At 45.4% G+C, this 19,775-nt stretch overlaps 1 protein-coding gene across 1 annotated transcript in view; it reads left to right on the forward strand.

Annotated features, from left to right (window-relative positions):
- NBAS (NBAS subunit of NRZ tethering complex) overlaps nucleotides 1-18,654 on the forward strand; it is a 383,893-nt gene extending 365,239 nt beyond the window's left edge. The window contains exon 52 of the mRNA XM_075557089.1: nucleotides 18,233-18,654. Within this exon, the coding sequence (XP_075413204.1) occupies nucleotides 18,233-18,508 (276 nt within the window). The 3' untranslated portion in view covers nucleotides 18,509-18,654. The remainder of the gene's footprint in view (nucleotides 1-18,232) is intronic.
- Nucleotides 18,655-19,775: the final 1,121 nt, after the last annotated feature.

Here is a 19,775-nt window from a genome sequence, read left to right on the forward strand (position 1 = left end):
CAGAATATAAGTTTCCTAACTTTGGGAGTTAAATGATACAAGAATTGCAGAGAGTTTTTTCCATAGTCTATTTTTCCTTGTAAACCCAAGAAATCTGGATGAGAGAACTAAAGAAAGTCAGCCTGCATGGCATCCGCCCACCCTCGCACCCTGTGTTGGCACCTCTGCGAATGCATCCTTCCCCCACACTTGCCAGGGGCCTCTTCCGGAAGTCAGAGCGATACATAACTCCTTGCTTCCCCTATTCAGCCCACATAGAGCTCTCATGGTGCACTCTTCAGTACCATGGGCGAATGAGAACAAGATCACTCCTCATTCTAAATGCGTCGATTAGAATCCTAACTGGAGCCAGAGCTCCTGAACTAGGCTGTGTACCCACACCTCACCCCACGCACGCACAATAAGAAATGAAATGGAACATTGCAGCACCCAAATCGTTTCTAGTGACACTGATTTACCTGCGTCGCACTTTCCAACTTCACTTCTGACATGCAGCATATTTCTAAAAGTGCATCTTTTAAACTGCCTTGCAGATGGTAGTTTACCTTGATAATGGTAAGTAATATTTTGCACTTTACAGATACAAGGGCAAAAGCAAAAGGCAGGGAGTGCGGGATGAGTTGATTCTGTGCCTTTTGAGGCCCTCGTTTTCGGGAATTCCGTAATGAGAGGGATCTGTCGCTTCTCCACGTTAAGTTGTGGCTTTTAAACGTGGCCCATAAAAATCCAGTCTGCCCCGACCTTTCGCATCTTCCAAGGGCCTTGTTAAAGTTTTGCACAATTGTTCGTTGTTTAAGTATGTTAAAACGTTTCAGTCTGAATTCGTTTGAAATCCACACTCAGCTTTAATGAGCACAGATCCTTTGTGTACTTCGCCCAGACAATCCTCTGATAATATTATGCTCATAAGGATAAATACCGTCTCATGACCAGGATATCAACATGGATGGATCTAACCGATAGGTTCCCAAACGTGTTTGGCCTGCCGTCCCCTGTTCAGGGGGGAAGAGAATTGCTCAGTGCCCTCCCTGGCAGGGTGAACCTTTGGTAGCATAGCCCAGAGTCCAGGACAGAGTGCAGGCACCTGCTTTTGCTGCCCCCTGGATCGGTCCAGAGCCCCCTGGGGGCCGTATTGCCCACTTTGGGAAACCCTGATCTCACCATTTGACCTCCCGGAGATGCGCTCATTTGTGTGTGTGTGTGCGTTTCTAGTTGCATGTAGTTCTAGCTTTATCACTTGCAGGTTTCTGTGCCTCTCGTGTCACTGTCAACTGTGCATAGCGGTTTCACCTAAAGGTGCCCCCGTTACCCCTCCACACCCAGGGCCTCCTTACCCCTGCTCTACGACACACAGCGTCAGTGCCTCTCCCCTCCGTACCTGTAATCGGATCACCGTGTCTGAATTTAACATTTAGACCAGGTTTAATTTTTGAAATAACAGCTTTATTGAGCTATAATTCACATGCCATGCAATTCGATCATTTAAATTCACAGTCCCGTGTTTGCAGTGTATTTACAGAGTTGTGCATCCATCACATACAATTTGGAGCAATTTCCTAACCTCAAAAGGAACTCTTCACTGTCCCTCAACCCCCGCCCCCCCCCCCACAGCCTTAGACACCACTAACTCACTGCCTCTGTCGCGATTGGCTGAATTGGAAGATTGTCTACTAACAGAATCGTGCAACGTGTAGGCTTTTTCATGACTGACTTCTTTTACCCGACAGTTTTCCAGGTTCATCCATGTTATTGACAGCACATACTTCACTCCTTCTTATTGCTAAATAGCAGTAGGTTGTATGAATATAAGATGCTTTATTTCTCTCTTCATCAGTGAGTGGGCATTTGAGTTATTTAGACTTTCAGACTATGAGGACAGTGCTGCCAGCTGGGTGGCCCTGTGGGTGCGTGCTGGGCTGCTGACCACAAGGTTCGAAGCCACTAGCCGGCTCCTCGGAGGAGGCGGGGCTTTCTCCTGCTGTAAAGAGCCAGTCACGGGGCGTTCCGCTCTGCCCTATGGGGTCACTATGGGTCGGAGTTGACTCGATGGGAGGGGGTTTTGAGCTGAGACCATAATATCCACGTGGGGCTTTCTGGGTGTCGTATGTGTTCAGTTCTCTTAGGTCCTACTCACCGAGGAGTGAAAGTATTGGTCATACAATAAATGTGCCATTTCTTGAATAAATGTTTCCCTGGTTCTGATCATGTAGACATTTTATCTGAACCAATTTAAGCAGACGATATTTGTACATAGGATCATCATAAGTCAGAATCAGCTCAGTTCGATGGGCATTACATGTTGAAATTTGAAAGCCTGTAAACTGAAAGTTAACTACTTAACGGGCCTAATGTTCAGCAGCCTACCACTTTTGTCTCATTTATTTGGCCTTCCAGATTTTCAAATCACTTTTATCCTTAGTTTCTCATTTTATCTCCTAAAATTTCCCTGTATATGGAAGGCCCCTACAAGCCTGGTAAAACTCTTAAGCTGGGACACCACTTGGGAAAAGCCACTAGGACTGGCAGTTTCTACTCAAACTGGACATAGGCTTGAGCTATGACCTAGCCATTCCATACCTAAGCACTAAACACCCAGGGAAGTGTGCTTATAGTCGCCATGAAAACCTGCACGAGAATGTTCCTGGGAACAATATATGTGAATAGCCCCAAATTGGAAACAACACAATACGACACCATCAATTGTACAATGTGCGTTTTTTTAAGTGTGGCGTGTACCTATCAGTAAATGCATTAATTACTGTGTAGCAATGGAAATTAATAAATGAATGCTATACACAACAAGATGAATGAAACTCACAACATCTTCAGGAAAAGGAGCCAGACACAAAGCTTTCCAATCATAATATTGAGAAGAATCCAAGCAGGCCTTTAACAAATGATACAAAGCGAACTGGATATTTATATGGCAATGAAGTAGAATGACAATGGATGTGGACACCCACTTCACACCACACAGAGGAACTGACGACACATGGATCACAGAAGATCTGAAACTACAGCGTTCTTAAAGAAAATGTAGAAATAAATCTTTGTGACCTTGGATAAGGGAGTGATTTCTTAGATATAGTAACAAAAGCATAAGTGACAAACGGGAAAAATAAAAACCATGGAGCAAGTGAAAGGACCGCCGGCAGAACAGAGAAAGCCATGTGCAAAGGAGACCTCCGTGAAGGTGTGCCGAGTGAGGAACTCCCACGCCGCACGCCCGAAGGACAGCTGCCGAGCCTCCTGGAGAGGCCGAGGGATCCCCATGTGCAGTTGCCCCATAAGCATGGAGAAGGTGCTGAACCTCATCAGCCATCTCAGAAACACTGACCCAAATGACAGGACACCGCTTCAAATTCACTAGGACAACAGGAACATGGAAACCAAGTGATAGCAAGTGGAACCTCGTCCAGAACCGGTGGGCAGGCAGGAAGGGGGGTGCTGTTTGGTGAAGGAGAGCGGCCCTTCAGCGATAGAAAGGTAGAGTTGTCACGTGACCCAGCATTCCACTCCCACGAAGGCGTGTAGGAGAAGGGAGAGCATCCGTCCTCCACTAAGGCCAGTACTTGGAGGTCCAGCCTGCTGTTCTCGGTGTGGCCACGTTGTTGCCGACTCAGAGCCGGCCCGTCCTGTGCCATGCTCACCACTCGTTCTTAGGTGTGCGCCCATCAGTGCAGTCAGCCCACCTTGTAGAAGGCCTTCCTCTCTCCCTGGCCTCTACTTCACCAAGCAGGGGGTCCTTCTCCAGAGACTGCTCTCTGCTGACCACGTTTCCAAAGTAGGTGAGGTGAAGTCTTGCTTCTATCGGCAGTCTGGCTGTACTTCTGAGACACATCTCTTCATTTGCTTGGCAGTCCAGGATGCTTTCTCTGTCCTTCTCCAGCACCCTAATCCAAACCCATCAGTTTTCCTGTGGTCTCCCTTATTCCAGGTCCAACTTCCACGTGCAGACGAGGCAGTTGAAAATACCTTGACTTGGGTCAGGTACATCTGCACCTTAATCCTCAGACGCTTGTGCATTTCAACACTTTAAAGAGGTCTGTGCCGCTGATAAAGGTTCATAAGAAGCATTATAATAGCCAAAAAGCAGAAAGAACCTATGTCTCCATCAATTAATACACAGATGAATAAATTATGAACATTATACAGTGCAGTATTAGTTGGGAATTAAAAGGCATGACTATTGATCCATGCTATAGACAAACTTTGAAAATATTTTTCTAAGTGGAAGAAGCAGTTCACAAAAGACCACATGTTACATTACTCTAGTTTATACAAACTGCCCAGAAAATAAATCTCTCGAGACAAAGAGTAGATGAGTGACTGTGTAGGACTGGACGTTAGAGCGGAACACGGACATGGAGTTACTGTTTATGAGTGACTGGAATCGTCTGTATTTAGAGAATGGTGGCGGTTGCAAAGCTCTGTAAATGTATTAAAAACCATGGTGCACTTAAATGCGTGGCCGTAGGTGTGAGAGTGCGTCAAAACATAATTGCTACCAAGGAACCAGTTCATATATGCACTCGTTCTTCCTAAGGGAGCGTGTTCAACGATGACTCTGACCGGTGGCTGCAGACAAGTACTTCCAGCAATGCATTTGCCTGGTTCATTAGGGTGCCTTTAAATATATATATATAAACTGGTTTCTGAGGGATCTGCTGTGCCCCCTAAATAGGCAGAGCGGTCATCTCACAAGGTTACGCCACCTGTTTATCTTGACATATTTTCTCCAAGGACATGGAGCATCACGTGTTAGGGAGAAGTTTTTTTAAATTGAAAACTACTGGGGAGAGAGAAACCATGAGGACTGCACGGAGGGTTTTTTTGTGTTCCATCACAAACGTTGCACCTTCTCGTCACAAAGACAGTAAGGGTTGCCCTCTGAGGGTCACTAGAGAACAGTGTCTCCTCCACCAGGCAGCCCTGATCCTACCCCTGCGTACGTGCTTTGTTCATCAAACTCACAGACCATTTAAAAGGAACGTGATTTGAACCCCTCCACTATGCCCAGACTGCCATTTTGATGCTGCACAGATGGAAGAGTGCAGAATTCTTTGGGGAGGGGTTACAGATATTGAAACACTGCCTTCAGATGTGTATAGACCCATTAAAGACCAACAAAAAATGCCAGTAATTTATTAGTTTTCCACAAGGTGCTCCGCTTTCCTAAGGATTTGAAGTCTTGGAAACCCAAAGGAGGAGGTCTGCTCTCATCTGCAGGGTCATTGTGATCGGGACTAGACTTGGTGGCAGGGGGTAAAGGTTCCCTTAGTTTTGTAGCAATATTCTTTGTATTTATCCTGACAGGTGAATTACTTCTCAATGAAAAGTTTTTAAGAGTGGTATATCAATAATTTTATTTAATAAAAATTTAAAAATCAAGCTCGCTGCCATGAAACCATTGTTCATGCACAGCAACCTCCAGGACAGGGACTGTCCCTGTGAGTTTCTGAGACTAAAATCTTGGCGGAGTCAAGACAGCCCCCTCTGCCTCCTGCAATTCGCAGCCCAAAGCCTAACCACTGTGCCCCCAGGGGTAAACTCGTCCCGTCTGCTGTCTCACAAACTTGACCAGTTGTGATCTTTGAGGAGAAGTGGGAAGCAGGGACTGGAGGGATGGCACAGGCCTCGCTTCTGGAATGCTAGCCAAGGTCGTAATTTCTGACATGGGAGGCAGGCCTTGTGTGTTCCTTTGTAAAAGGCTTCGTGCTCTGCACATGTGAATTATGCACTCCTCCCTATGTGGATGAATGGCAATAACACGTTTCCTCTGAAGAGCGTGTAAGGTGCTCTTAGCTTGGAAACGCAGCCACCACCCCAGCTTTTACACTGGAGATATGCGTCCCAGGAACCTGCTACCTCAAAAGAACAGAGCAAATGTCATGGCGTAGAAGGGGTTATTGGCACGATCAAAAGATATGAAAATAGTTAACAGAATTAGAAGTTGTATTACTCAGAAATAAGATTTTGCTTTTATGGATGACTGTTCTCCCAACATTAAATAGTCAGAGTTTCGATGAACATTATTTTGTACGATGTCTGCCTGGCCACTTGTAAATCGTACTTGGCATTCCAGTGAAACAGACATGACTTTTACTTTCCTTGTAAATTTTGCCTTGCTATTCTCTGTGTCGAGTAGTAGGGACCTGTGTTCATCCACAACAGTGTTCCCCCTTACTGGTTGTTCTTGTTGGCATTAACAAAGTAAAACATTTGACAAAGGGGCTCCTGAAAGGCAATCACTCCTGCGCAGTGTGCAGATCCAAGTGGAGAAACGCCCACTCGCTTGCTGATAGCATGCATTATTTTGCTATTTGTTATACGGTGCTGACGGCTTTATAGGTGTTTACCGTTAAAAGGATGATGCCTAAGTGCTGATGCCAGGTTTTCCCTCCAATGGCAGGGCTCGTTTCTTTCTCTTAAGCGTTTCTGAAACTGCAAACCTCAGGTGTTTTGTATGTACCTCTCACAAATGTTCAACAACCTCTTCCTCGACTGGAATGAGTAAGTTCCTCCTGGAGCTGCTATTGTTGATGAGAAATTAAAATCCTGTATAACACCGGCTGCTAGATCTGCCTCCACCATAGCCTCAGTGAGGCTCAGAACCCCCTTCAAATCTTCATCCTCTCTCCAGGAAGAACGCACCTGCTGGGGTGTTGGAGTAGCATTTCTTGAATATTTTCTATTTAGGTGGAAGCCTCTTGATTTGGTTCAGCAAATTAAGCAGATAGTTATCTGTGATAGTTTTACATGTTGAGCATTTTCTGGTCTCATATTCCTCCTCTCTCCCACGTCTTGCCTCCACCCCGACTCCATGTCCCAGGGGTTCTCCTGGGCTGCCGTGTGGACTAAAAGAATAATTCAAGGGCTTATAAGAAGTCTTTAAGACCTTTAGTACCTAAGTAAGGCTTTCTCCCTGAAGCTAATAGCAACTACTGTCTTTCGATTACCAACTGCCAACCATTCTAATAAACGCGTTCTCACTTTATCTTCCTAATATTCATGCGAGGAGAGGCGTGGTCACGCTGGTTTCACAGCTCGAAGCACAGACACACAGAGCTGGACGTTAACCTCCAGGTCTGACTGTCAGTCAGCAACCGTCCTCCACCATGTTTCTGATGTAGGCAGGAAGGCCTCTAGATTATTGAAGAGGATTTATCGCCACAAAGGAAGGAAATTGTGGAAAGCATCCCGAGCCCCGTGGCATCAGCCCCTAAAAGGAGCAGAGCAGATGTAGCGCAGCAGTGCCTGAGAGCCCATTGCAGCGCCCATTCTACTCCCACAGTCTCTGGGAAGTGACTCGAAAGAAGCCCGATGGCAGTGAGTTTGGGGCTGGGTTACTGGGCCAGCAGGCTCTGGTCCTGCACTTCTTGGAGCGGGGAATTGCCACCTGCTTTTGTGCTTGGGCCATGTTTTAAAAAGGTCTCATGCAAGAGAGCAATGCCATTGTCTGCATCTCTTTAAAACAGCTGTGCCTTTTTATTGAGAAATGATGTATTTGTCATACTATTCATCCACTTAAAGAGTCCACTGGGTTGGCTTTTTTTGTGTGTTCACAGATAGATATGACCATGACCATTTTAAAACTGGCAAGCTAGCATGGGGGTGCATAGGGACACATCTGACCTCCTCTGGTTACATAGAGGGGAAGGGAAACTCAGCTCCTAGGAGACAAAGACCAGCCCTGCCTCCACCTTCCAACCTTCTTCACCTGATTTTGACAGCAGCCATCCCTACCACGGCACTTCTCAACTGGCTGCAGTAACCTGTTTCAACATTCTCGCAGAGCACACAGGCCATAGTCAGAGTTATTGGACGTTACTAAGGCACAGCAAGTCAAGATCAGAAAACAGTGGGATACAGTCCTTTTGTACACACCGTTGCTTCTTCTCAGTCTCTGGTTGTCAGCATCTGGACACCCCATTAAACAAGCCAGCATCCCATCCAAAGACACGCAGCTGTGCCTGTTTCATAGACCGCGGAGCCCATACTGTCTCACAGTCTCGGAGCAGTGGCCTCCACTGCTCTTGTGATGGAAGTGGCTTACCCTTGTACCCTACCGAATGGAAATACTGACCAATCCCCTACTTACAATCCTCTGCATATTATTTGCATACTCCCAATTATGCAAAGATTATGAATAGACGAGTAGTAGCAAGTAATTTCCCTTCACCACGTGTTTGAATACAAGTTTTAAGGCCCAGATGCTGTTCTTTCTGATGACCAGGCACCATCCTGATTTCTTCACCACACATTGCTGTGGTTTCCGTATAATCCACGTGCCCTCCATGAGAGTACGTGTCCAGTAGGGACGCATCATGAGAACTAATTGTCCTTAGATTGGGGCTACAATTAAGTGCAAGCTCAAATCCATCCATAATAGCTATGGTTTCTATATGTCCCTAGTTCGTGTTAGAGACATGCTATCACTGTACTGGAGGAACATTATAGATCCTGTCCATGGAACTTGCTGTAATTGTATTGATTGTTTCATTAAGTCATTCAATGAGCTTAAAATTGCTCACTTAAAATGCTGTTGAGGAGAGGAAAGTATACATGTACAGGACAGCTTGTTAGATAAAATATGTTTTTAAAAATCTGTACAAGTGAACGATCTAAGGGACTGGGTTTCCACAACTGTGAGGGTTGAAGATGGGGCAGAACGTTCCGTCATGCTCACTCACAAAGGCAGCACCAGGCCTGCTGGACTAAGACATCAGCACACATTTGTTCGGGATTGTGTACTCTATACAAGGGCAAAAATAAATAAATAAAAATCATATGAGGGACTGCCAGACTGCTTTCCAGAGCAGACAGCCCCACCCCCAGTGTACGCGTTCCGATTGCTCCACATCCTCACGAGCACGGTTGTCTTTTTTATTGTAGTCCTCTTTGTTCAAAGTTTCATATCACAGTCATTGTTGTTATTTTTGCTCTTTGGGTCTGAGCCTCTTTTTTACAGATTCCGGGCATATCTACTAATTCCTAGTACCACCTCAGCCTTGGCATTGCTCAGCTTGACTCGTGGTCATTCAGCCCCGGACTGTGGCTGCTCTTCTTGTCGAAGGAATCTCTAGACTAGAAGGGCGGGGAAACGATCTTTAGGCAGTTTTATTATTTCAATTACACATTGGTGATGTCCTTTTTATTTATTTTTTTGCCCTTGTAGTTATTTTTTTAATTAGTCATTTTACTGGGGGCGGGGGCTCTTAAAAATCCTATAACAATCCACCATTGAAATAGTATTAAGTACATTTGTACATATGCACCGTCAACATTTCCAAAACAACTTCCTTCAACATGAACCCTTGCTATCAGCTCCCCTATTTTCCCTTCCCTCCCCCACCTTCCCACCCTCGTGAATCCTTGATCAATTACATATTATTGTTGTTATTTCATGTCTTACACTGTCTGTGGCCTACCTTCACCCACCTTTCTGATTTTTGCCCTACACCCCAGAGGGGGGCTATAAATCCAACGTTGTGATGGGTTTCCCCTTTCTCCTTATTCCCTCCCCACACGATGTTTATATATATATGACAAATATCCTCTTTAAAAGTAAGCAGTGGAATAAAATTAAATAGTCTTCTTTACAGTAATTGGAATAAGGCCTTGCATGTATTTTGCTAGTAGAATTTTAGCTTACCCCATTACTGTAATTACTCTTAGCTTGGCATAGATCCATAAAATCAAAGATTTTAATTTAGAGAAGGTTCATTACCTATTGTTGAAACAGGAATTAAGTAGATAACATTGTAATGGGTTAGAAGATAGTAGTGCTTTGTGTTTTAATAGATTTCTTTCACAAGATCTGAAGTTTCATTTATCCTCCAAAATTAATTGCTGAAAAAAAAGAAAGAAAACATTGAAGGACAAGGCAGATTTCTCCCTTACTTTATGTGTAAACTCCTTCCCGTCTAGAGAATCTTGTTTTTTCAATTTGTTTGACTAATAATTTCAACTCTGAGCTTAACTTGAACATATGAGCGCACAGCTTCCCGTCGTCCCTTACAGACAGGGTGTGGGGAAGCAGGCACGGGGTGTGTCCTCACCAAGGACGCGGCTCTGTGGCAAAGGAGCATGGGCTGGAACCGCCTCGGGCCTAGTCATCTTTCCACAGCACCAGAATGCTGCTCGGGCCACTCGACGCAATTGATGCGGAAAACAGAACCAACTCATCTGCCTGGACTTGTCTCATTTATGGAAGACATTTGAGTCCCAAAATGACAATCTATTTGTTCACTTTCTCAAGCTCTTAAACTACCAGCCCACTCTCAGGGGCAAGTGACTTTCCACAGATCATATAGCAAAGTAAATTCCTGGTGAGTAATGCATTTATTTGTAAAGTCAGAAAAAGAAGACTTCTGAGCACGTAAGAGGGACTATAACCCACTTGCCACGGTGGTGTGACAAGCTGACAGGCCTGTGTGTGGCTGGGACGCTGGAAGCTGTGTCACTGGTATTTCCAATGCCAGCAGGGTCGCCCCAGTTGAACACGGGTCAGCAGTTTCCAGACTAAGAACAGACTGTCTGCTTTAGAGGAGTCAGACAATGGAAACCTGATGGGCAGCATCGAAACATTGTCAGGCACTGAAATCCTCACCAAGAAGCAGAACATTGTCGGAGATGGTGACCGAGATGAGCCAGCCTCTCAGTGCAGAAGCTCCTCAAAGGATGCTGAGGAAGAGCTGCCTTCTGAAAGTAGCGTCGACCATCCCGACACGGAGGGAGTACAGTTTGTGGAAAGAAAGCCTTCGAGACTTCCATTTGCTGATGGGCACAGTGCAAAATGAAGAGACAGCTGCAAGCACCAGTTACTACTCGGAGCTTGTATGAAGTATGAATCGGGCAACGGTCAAATGGCCCTTCACAGGGGTTTCCGGAATCATCACAGGAGCAGCATGACAGTGATGCAGTAGCAACGAAAACAATGTTATGGTTGGGGTTCAATACACATGAGGAACTGTATTAAAGGGTTGAGAACCACTGATCTAGGGACAATTGGAAGTTGTCAGAAATATTGGTATTGGATGAAATGGGTAGGTTTGGGCCATTTTGAACAAGGAAATCAAATTATTTATTTGGCAAGGAATGAGAGACTCAAGAAGAATGACTTGACCATGATCCAGAAGGACATCTCAAGGTCGACTTTGAAATGCAATGCTATCTGTAATAGAATATGTATCCACATACAGGGAAATCAAGTCAATACAACTATTATTCAAATGTATGCACCAAGCATTAATGTTAAGTGATGTAGAAATTAAAGAATTCTACCAATATCTTCAGTTGGAAATTGATCAAACATGCAATCAAGATTCATTAATAAGTATTAGCAATTGGAATGCAAAAGTTGAAAACACGAATGAACAGCAGAAAAAAATAAATTACAAACAAAAAAAAGAATGAACAGCAGTTGGAAAATATGGCCTTGGTAGTAGAAGCATCACTGAGATCTCATGATAGAATCTTGTGAGATCAATGACTTTTTTCATAGTTAATACCTATTTGCAACAAACAAAGGAACTGTATGCATGGAGTTCTCCAGATGGAAGACACAGAAATCAAATGGACTACAAATGGGTGAAGAGGCTGGAGCTCCGGTGGCGCAGTAGGTACACGTTGGGCCGCTAGCCATGAGGTCAGCAATACGAACCACCAGCTCCTCTGAGGGAGAAAGGTCAGGCTTTGTAATCTGGGGAACTCACAGAGGCAGCCCCAGCCTACCTTCGAGGGTGGCGATGAGTCGGAATTGACTTGATGGCAGTGAGTTTGTTTGGGGGGAAGAGATGGTGTAGAAGCGCAATATCAGCAGCTAAACCAGCCCTGCGGCCAACTGTGGATCCGATCATCAAGTTATATGTAAGTTCAGGTTGAAGCTGAAAAAAATAAATGGAAAGGTCACCAGAGACAAAGTATGGCAGTGGTTATACCCCACCTGTATTTCAAGCACAGGGAATGTCAGAAGAAATTCTGGAACTTGCTCTTAATCGTAGAGTAGCTAATGCAAAAGGAAGCAATGATAAACGAAAGGGCTGAAAATAAAATGTTGAATGGTAGCTCAAGAAGACAAAGTAAAGTATAGGGAAATGGGCGAAGATCTAGAGTTAAAGCATCAAATAGGAAGAACAGTTACAGCGTATCTAAAACTGGTGAACTAAAAAAATTAAAGTCTTGAGTTGCAAGCAATATTGAAAGACTCTCTGGGAAAACTATTAAATGATGCAGGAAGCATCAAAAGTAGATGGAAACAACACACAAAGTGGCTGTGCTAAAAAGAATTACCGTATATACTCGAATATAAGCCGACCCGACTATAAGCTGAGGTACCTAATTTATTACCTGGAAAACCAGAAAAACTGATTGACTCGAGTATAAGCCTAGGCTGGGAAATGCAGGATGTGAATTAAGACAGAGACCAGAGGGGAGAGATGGAGTGCAGCCACCGACACATCCTTACCAGTTCAGCTGCCGGCATAAGTGAATTCCTATGGGTGCTTCTGTGAAGTGTCAGAAATATTGGTATTGGATGAAATGGGTATTGGAGCCATCCATGTCATAGAATGGCTCTGATTGGTTAGATGTGAGTAAACAAACATTCAAAGCCCTGCAGTGTCAGCGGGGCTTTGAATGAACAGCAGAGGAACGCCAGTCACCTGTGAGATGTTACACCTCGCTGAGGTACCACTGACCCGTGTATAAGCGAACCCCAGTTTTTCAGCACATTTTTTGTGCTGAAAAAACTCGGCTTACACACGAGTATGTACAGTAGTCGACATTTCACCATTTCAAGAGGTAGCAAGAATCAGTGGTGCTGAAGGAAGAAGTTCAAGCTGCACTAAATGTATTACCAAAAACAAGACTCCATGAATTGATGGATTACATAGCAAAATGTTTCGGCAAGCTGATGAAGCACTGGAAGCCACTACTTGTCTGTGCCAGGAAACTTGGTAGAAATTGGGAAGAGCTCCATACTTGCACCCATACCAAAGAAAGATGACCCAATAGAATGCGCAGATCATAGAACAATATCATTAATATCACAAAGAAGTAAAATTTTTCTGAAGATCGTCCAATAGTGGTCGCAGCAGGGAGCTTGCCAGAGGTTCAGGATGGATCATGAGAGGATATGGGACAGAGGGGCCTTTGCTCAAAGCAGAGAACACAAGAAATACGTTGTTTTGTATTTTATTGACCATACCAAGGCATTTGGCTTTGTGGATCATAGCAAATTACGGATAGGTTCGGGAGGAATGGAAGTTCTAGAAGGCTTCATCGTGCTCCTGTGGAATTTGTACTGGGTCAAGGGGGGCTGTGCAAACAAAAGAAGGGAAATCTGCATGGCTTAAAATCAGGCTAGGCCTGTGTGATCCCGAGGTGTCGATAGGACCAGATATCAGGCATCAAAGACCCAGAACAAAAAATCATATCATTGGAAATGAGGGGGAGTGCAGAGTGGAGACCCAAAGCCCATCTGTAGGCAACTGGACATCCCCTTACAGAAGGGTTGTAGGGAGAAGATGAGCCAGTTGGTGCAATGTAGCAATGATGAAACATACAACTTTCCTCTAGTTCTTTAGTGCTTTCTACCCACTATTATCATGACCCCAATTGTACCTTACAAATCTGACTAGACCAGAACATGTACACTGGTACAGATAAGAGCTGGAAACACGGACAATAGGACAGTTAAACCCCTCAGGACCAATAATGGGGGTTGCAATGCCAGGAGGGTAGGGGGAAGGTGCGAGGAGAAAGGGGGAACTGATCACGATTGACATGTAACCCCCTCCCTGGGGGACGGACAATAGAACAGTGGGTGAAGGGAGACATTGGTCAGTGTAAGACATGAAAAAATAATAACTATTAATTATCAAGGGTGAGGGAGGGAGTAAAAAATAATGAGCAGATACCAAGGGCTCAAGTAGAAAGAAAGCGTTTTGAAAATGACGATGGCAACAAATGTACAAATGTGATTGACACAATGGATGTTTGTATGGATTGGGATAAGAGCTGTATAAGTCCCCGATAAAATGATTAAAATAAAATCAGGATTTTGTCCTCTCCCCACACTCATTCAGCCTGTGTGTGAACAAATCATCAGAGAAGCTGGATTCTACAAAGAGTGCAGCATCTGGATTAGAGGAATGCTTCTTAACAACCTGCAACATTGCAGATGATGCAGCCGTGTTTGTTGAAAGTGAGGAGGACTTGATACATTTGCTTTTGAAGATCAAGAATTGCAGACTTCGATTTGGAATACAGTTCAGTGTAAAAAAACACAAAAACCAAATTCTCACAACTGGACCAATAGGTAATATCTTGATGAATGGAGAAGAGATTGAAGTTGTCCAAGATTTTCTTCTTGCTTGGAACCACAATCAGTGTTCCCGGAAACCGCGTCAAGAAGCCAGAGTGCATAGCATTGACTACATGTGCCCTGCAAGAGCGCTAAATATTGAAAAGCAAGGCTGTTGCTCCTGGGAAGAAAGAGCATGTGACCCAAGCCCTAGTGTTGGCAATCGCCTCATATGGGGCTGAAGTTGGACACTGATTATGAAAGACCGAAGGAGACTCAATCCATTTGAATGGTGGTGCTGGCAAAGAATCCTCAGAGTACCATAGACCGCCAAAAGAACACACAGATCTGCCTTGGAATGAGTCCAGTTGGAATGCTTCTTAGAGGCAGTGACGGGTAAGCTTCATCTCATGTACTTTGGACATGTCGTCAAGAGCGACCAGTCTCCAGAGAATAGCATGCTTAGTAAGATAGAACCCAGTGAAAAAGAAGACGACCTTGGACAAGATGGATCAACACAGTGGCTGCATCGATGCACCCAAACATACCTCTTGTGAGAGTGGCGTCAGCCCAGGCAGTGTTAGGATCTATTGTACTAGGTTGCTATGTTGCCCTGCCTGTTCTTCTTCCAGGACATGAGCATCTAACAAGAGCAGTGATAATTTTCCCGGTTTGAAGCAGTAGAACAGTTCATAATTGAACGGAGCCACAGGTTTGACAGTGTAACAATGTAAAACTTCTGTACAACAAAAATTTCCAAAGCAGTATTGCAAAGGACAAATCAGAATATTTATTACAACTAAAATAAGAGTATATATATATATATATATATATATATATATATATATATATATATATATATATATATATAAAGTGCAAATAGCTCTCTCATATGTGAAAGAAAAATGTCACAACTCTAGTGAAAAGCAATGAATATGATTTTTCTCACACAGAAGAAAAATAAGAAACATGTAAAAGTATCCATAAATAAGTGCAATTAAAATTAAAGCAGCATTGAAATACTAATTACACATCTTCTGGATTGGCAAATTATTTTTAATAATACCCAAAGCTAAGATTTTTATAGTTAAACTGACATCTTTATATTCTTACATCCATGTCATCATGTAAGCTGATACAAAAACCAAAACCCACTGCCATCAAGTCAAGTGTGACACATCGTGGCTCTGTAGGACAGAGTAGAACTGTTCCTTTGGGTTTCCAAGTCTGATAATCTTTAAGAACCAGACAGCCTTAGCTTTCTTCCGTGGAGCAGCTGGTGGATTTGAACCGTTGAACTGTGGCTAGCAGCTCAACGCATAAACCACCATGCCAACAGGGCTTCCATAACTGATGAACTTTTGAACTTATCTTGTGCATCCTTCTGCAGAACCAAGAAGTCCCAGGTACACGGGCCCAGCAATACTTCTTTTAGTAGCTTACCCTAAGAACCTAATTTAAATAAGGAAGAAATTGTGTGCATAGATGCTCATTTGTTTTAGAATTTCAATAATAGTTAAAAGCAACTGAAATATTTTTAGCATTCAACACTAAATAACTTGATATATCTACTCAGTAGACTGTTTTTGTTAACCTTAGAAATTCTAAGGATGAAATTACGTAAACATCTTAACTGTGTGTATCTTAGGAGGAAGGGAAGGCGACAGATGGGTTTGTGTCTCGGCTGCTCTGCAAGCTTGCTTGTGGACAGTCAGTGGAGAGGAAGAACTGCCGAGCATTTTTCTTACCGTGACCAAGGGGATGTCTTTTTGACAAACTCTTCCCACTTTTTCTTGTTACTTTCCAGAGAGAAATAACGGCGGTTAGAATGAGTAATGGGCGGCATGACAGTTCCAGGTTGCCGTGGCAGATAGTACCAGATTTTGAGTGCCTGGAGTTAGATGTTAGTCAAAAACAAGAAAAATGAAGACAAATTGGAGCTTCACAAACTAACCTAGCAACTCCCTGGTGTGGAGATAACGCCGAAGGGCCTGAAAACACTCCACCCCCCGGGGACCAGTACGGGCCGGGAAGTGAGCCTCGGTGTAGCCTTGCCCCACGGAGAGCAGGTGGCGCTCTGTGACCTTGTGCACCTGTCTTCTCTGACCCGCAGGCTCCTTTCTCTAACGTGCACATCTTAGACTAGGTTATGCTAAAGTCCACCTCTTAACATTCTTGTCGTCTGCCACAGACATGCAGCGAAAAATGGACCCGTGGTCGTTTCCTTACACATGACAGCTGTGAAGTCTGCCTAGCTCTTTCTTTCTCACCTTACAAAGATCCAGACCAGCGTGTGTCTAGGCGCACGTCCTGGCCCTGGGTGCAGGCGGAAAGGCACAGGGAGAGAATTATGGCTTTTGTGAGAGTCCTTCATTCAGGTCTTCAGTCCACAAATGTGACCGTGTTGCTAGCATGCGGTCAGCGCTGTTCAGAGCAGAGGGCCCGCGGAAGCAAGGAAACAGACACAGACTCTGCTTGGGAGGAAGCTAGCAAGCCACCCAGAGCGCTGTGGGCTCTCGTCTAGCCACCACTTAGCAGCTACACTCCATGGACACGAGACTTTGACCGCAATGAATCTCAGTTTCTTTATTCATAACACGAGGTTCATAACTATATTCTGGGGATGTGTAAGACACAGAGACAAAGCACCCAGTTAGGACTGGGCATGGGAGAGGTACTCAGTCACTTGTGTGCACGATTGTAATACAGGCAGGTTCTCCGTGAGGCTTGCAGACTTGCTACGGGGCAGAAGAGACATGGAGAGAAAGACATGCAGGAAGCATAAGCAGCCCTTGCCCCAACCCAATCCATTGGGAGATTAAAAGCTCTTGGGCCCCTTTTAGCAGAAAAACTAGTTCATTGGCTTCCTTTCTGCCTAGACTGAAAAACAAAGCAAAAACACTAACTTGAGTTCAACCTACTTGTCTTCCAGAGTTAAAGGTGAGCTGTGGGTATACATGCTCCTGTTTAGGGGCCAAAGAAAAGACGCTGAGCGTTGGCAGTGACAGACACCCTGCCGTCCTAGGACATCCCTGGTTGGATACTCTGTAGAGACAGGGCCCTTATGTACTGGCCCCATTTGTACAGATGTGACACCTTTAATGACATAGACGCCTTCAGCCAGTGCTGACGCAGCTGGATGCTGAAGTAGAGCGATGGCAAACCTCTGAGCCCGCAGAGCCGCGCAGTCAGGCACAGGAGACAGGCAGCGCTGTGACACAGCATGAGGAAGAGTGTGGAGGGCATCTCTTTGCAGTACGGAAGCAGGAGTCATCTGTGATAGAACGTGTCGCTGAGAAGATGGCCCTGGAGCCGATGCGCACGTGGATTTCACCGGCTCAGCAGGCTGTGAGGAGGCCGCCACGGTTGCCCTCGTTCCTGCTCCAGGCCAGCAGACACAGCTGACCGTCTTGCCCGTGGCCCCTTTGCCGGGAGAGCACACCCAGTGAGATTGGTGATCTCGACACCAGTTCATTGGCTCTGAAATGTTACATTATGTGAGGTTCATCCAACTAAAGTTATTCACAGTGACCAAGACCCTGCTTAAAGCAGGTTTGTGGCCTCCAGTGTGAAGGAGACGCTCGAGGCTTGGATATGTGTTGGCTCCATTGCTGATGAGAGTGTGGAACAGATTCTAAAGCAGGGAGCTATAGGGGTGCGCCTCTAAATGTGGGAGCTGTCGCAATGATTCAAGAGACATGACTGTCTTGTGTAAAGGAAACTGCCCATCATCCCGTGTCTGTAAGTTCTCAGAGATGCGCCTGTCTTGTATGTGCCTTTGGACCAGGATGTCAAACCCAGGAAAGGGTATTCACGATGCAAGCAGAAAGCGAGAACAGCGCGTAACGAACCAACTAAGCGCAGCGGGTCCGAGGGGAAGGACTAACCAAAGGCCACTCATGTTTTGTGTCGGATTTCTTACAGGTGGATGATTCCAATTGTGACCCAGAACTTCTTTCCCTACTCCTGGATGCCAAGCTGTTGGTGAAGTGTCTCGCGACTCCCTTTTATCCCCGTATCATTGACCACCTCCTGGCCAGCCTGCAGCAAGGGCGCTGGGACGCAGAGGAGCTGAGCAGACACCTGTGGGAGGCCGGCCACGAAGCTGAAGCCGGGTCACTCCTTTTGGCTGTGAGGGGGACACATCGGGCTCTGAGAACTTTCAGCACGGCTCTGAGCGCAGGACAGCACTGGGTGTGAGCTTGCTCGCGGTGGGCACAGGCGCCAGTCTCCCTGGGGAGAAGAAAAGCCAGAGCCAAATGCTCTTCCCAAAAGCAACATATATGCCCACGGATTGTTCCAAGTGATTCCAGCAAATTGCAAATAAAGCTGTATGTAAATTGTGAGCATGCTTCCATTTAAAATTTGTTTATCTTTCTTATAGTGACTGCTTAACATGCTTGCTTACTGATTAGAGGAGAATCCTTTAACTGCTTTTTCTAAATAGAATTCAATTAATAATGTACCTAAGTGGCAGTTCAGAAAATTCACGCTGGGCCGGGGTGGGGTGCAGTGGGCAGCAGTAGGATGGATTGCCTTAGGAAGAGAGAGCCATGGAGCAATAAATGGCCAGGGCAGCCATGGAAGATGAGGGGCGCTGGGACAGGTTCAACTCTCAGTCGTGGGACCTTGTTCCAGTTCTTCAACCTCTGCGAACCCTCGTCTGTCATCTGTCAACGAAGGTCTGTCACGTATTGTACAGTTGTCAAGCATTACACGAGGTGATGAGAGCGAGCGAGGCCCATTGGTCTCACGCTCCTCGCTAGCACTGTGGTATAAATGAGTATGCACCAGGCAGGGCTCCAGACCCAGTTCTGACCACAGTCGGGACAATACAAACACACGAGAGTCGTGCTCACTCGAATCAGGGCCACTTAGCATAACTTGCCCAGATATTCAATTTGACAAGTTTTCCTTTCTGCCCAAGCCTCCAGCCAGCGGTGTGGGTTAGCAGAGCCAGCACACAGTCTTCCCCACTCTTTGTTATGGGGAACACATTTTTAATAAAGCCCACTGCTATCCACCTGATTGGGACTCACGGCCCCCCAGGACAGAGCAGAGCAGCTCCATCAGCTTTCTCCGCTGTCACCTTTAAGGCACCGACTCCTACCTTGTCTTTGTCCCACGGAGCAGCTAGTCAGTTCGAATTGCAACTCTTTTATAGAAGTCCAAAGCTGACTACTGTGCCTCCAGGCCTCCTCAAATTCTTGACATATTCAAGAAAAGTCTACCTGGATGGAGTTATTTTGCTACGTCAAAGTAACTGGATGGAAGGTGACCAGGCTCACTGTAAGTCTTTTCCTACGGAGCACACTGAGCCTGGGAGGGGCAACCTGGTGTACGTGTTCCCCAGTTCCCCTGCCCACTACTGCCACACGCAGAGCTGATTGGGCCAGCCCTCAACCCAAGAGTATCATGTCGCCTGACAGTCTGCCAGCACCAGCATCATCATTGGATTCACTTCATT

Source organism: Tenrec ecaudatus, chromosome 8, assembly GCF_050624435.1.
Source record: "Tenrec ecaudatus isolate mTenEca1 chromosome 8, mTenEca1.hap1, whole genome shotgun sequence".
In the NCBI taxonomy this organism is placed as follows: Eukaryota; Metazoa; Chordata; class Mammalia; order Afrosoricida; family Tenrecidae; genus Tenrec; species Tenrec ecaudatus.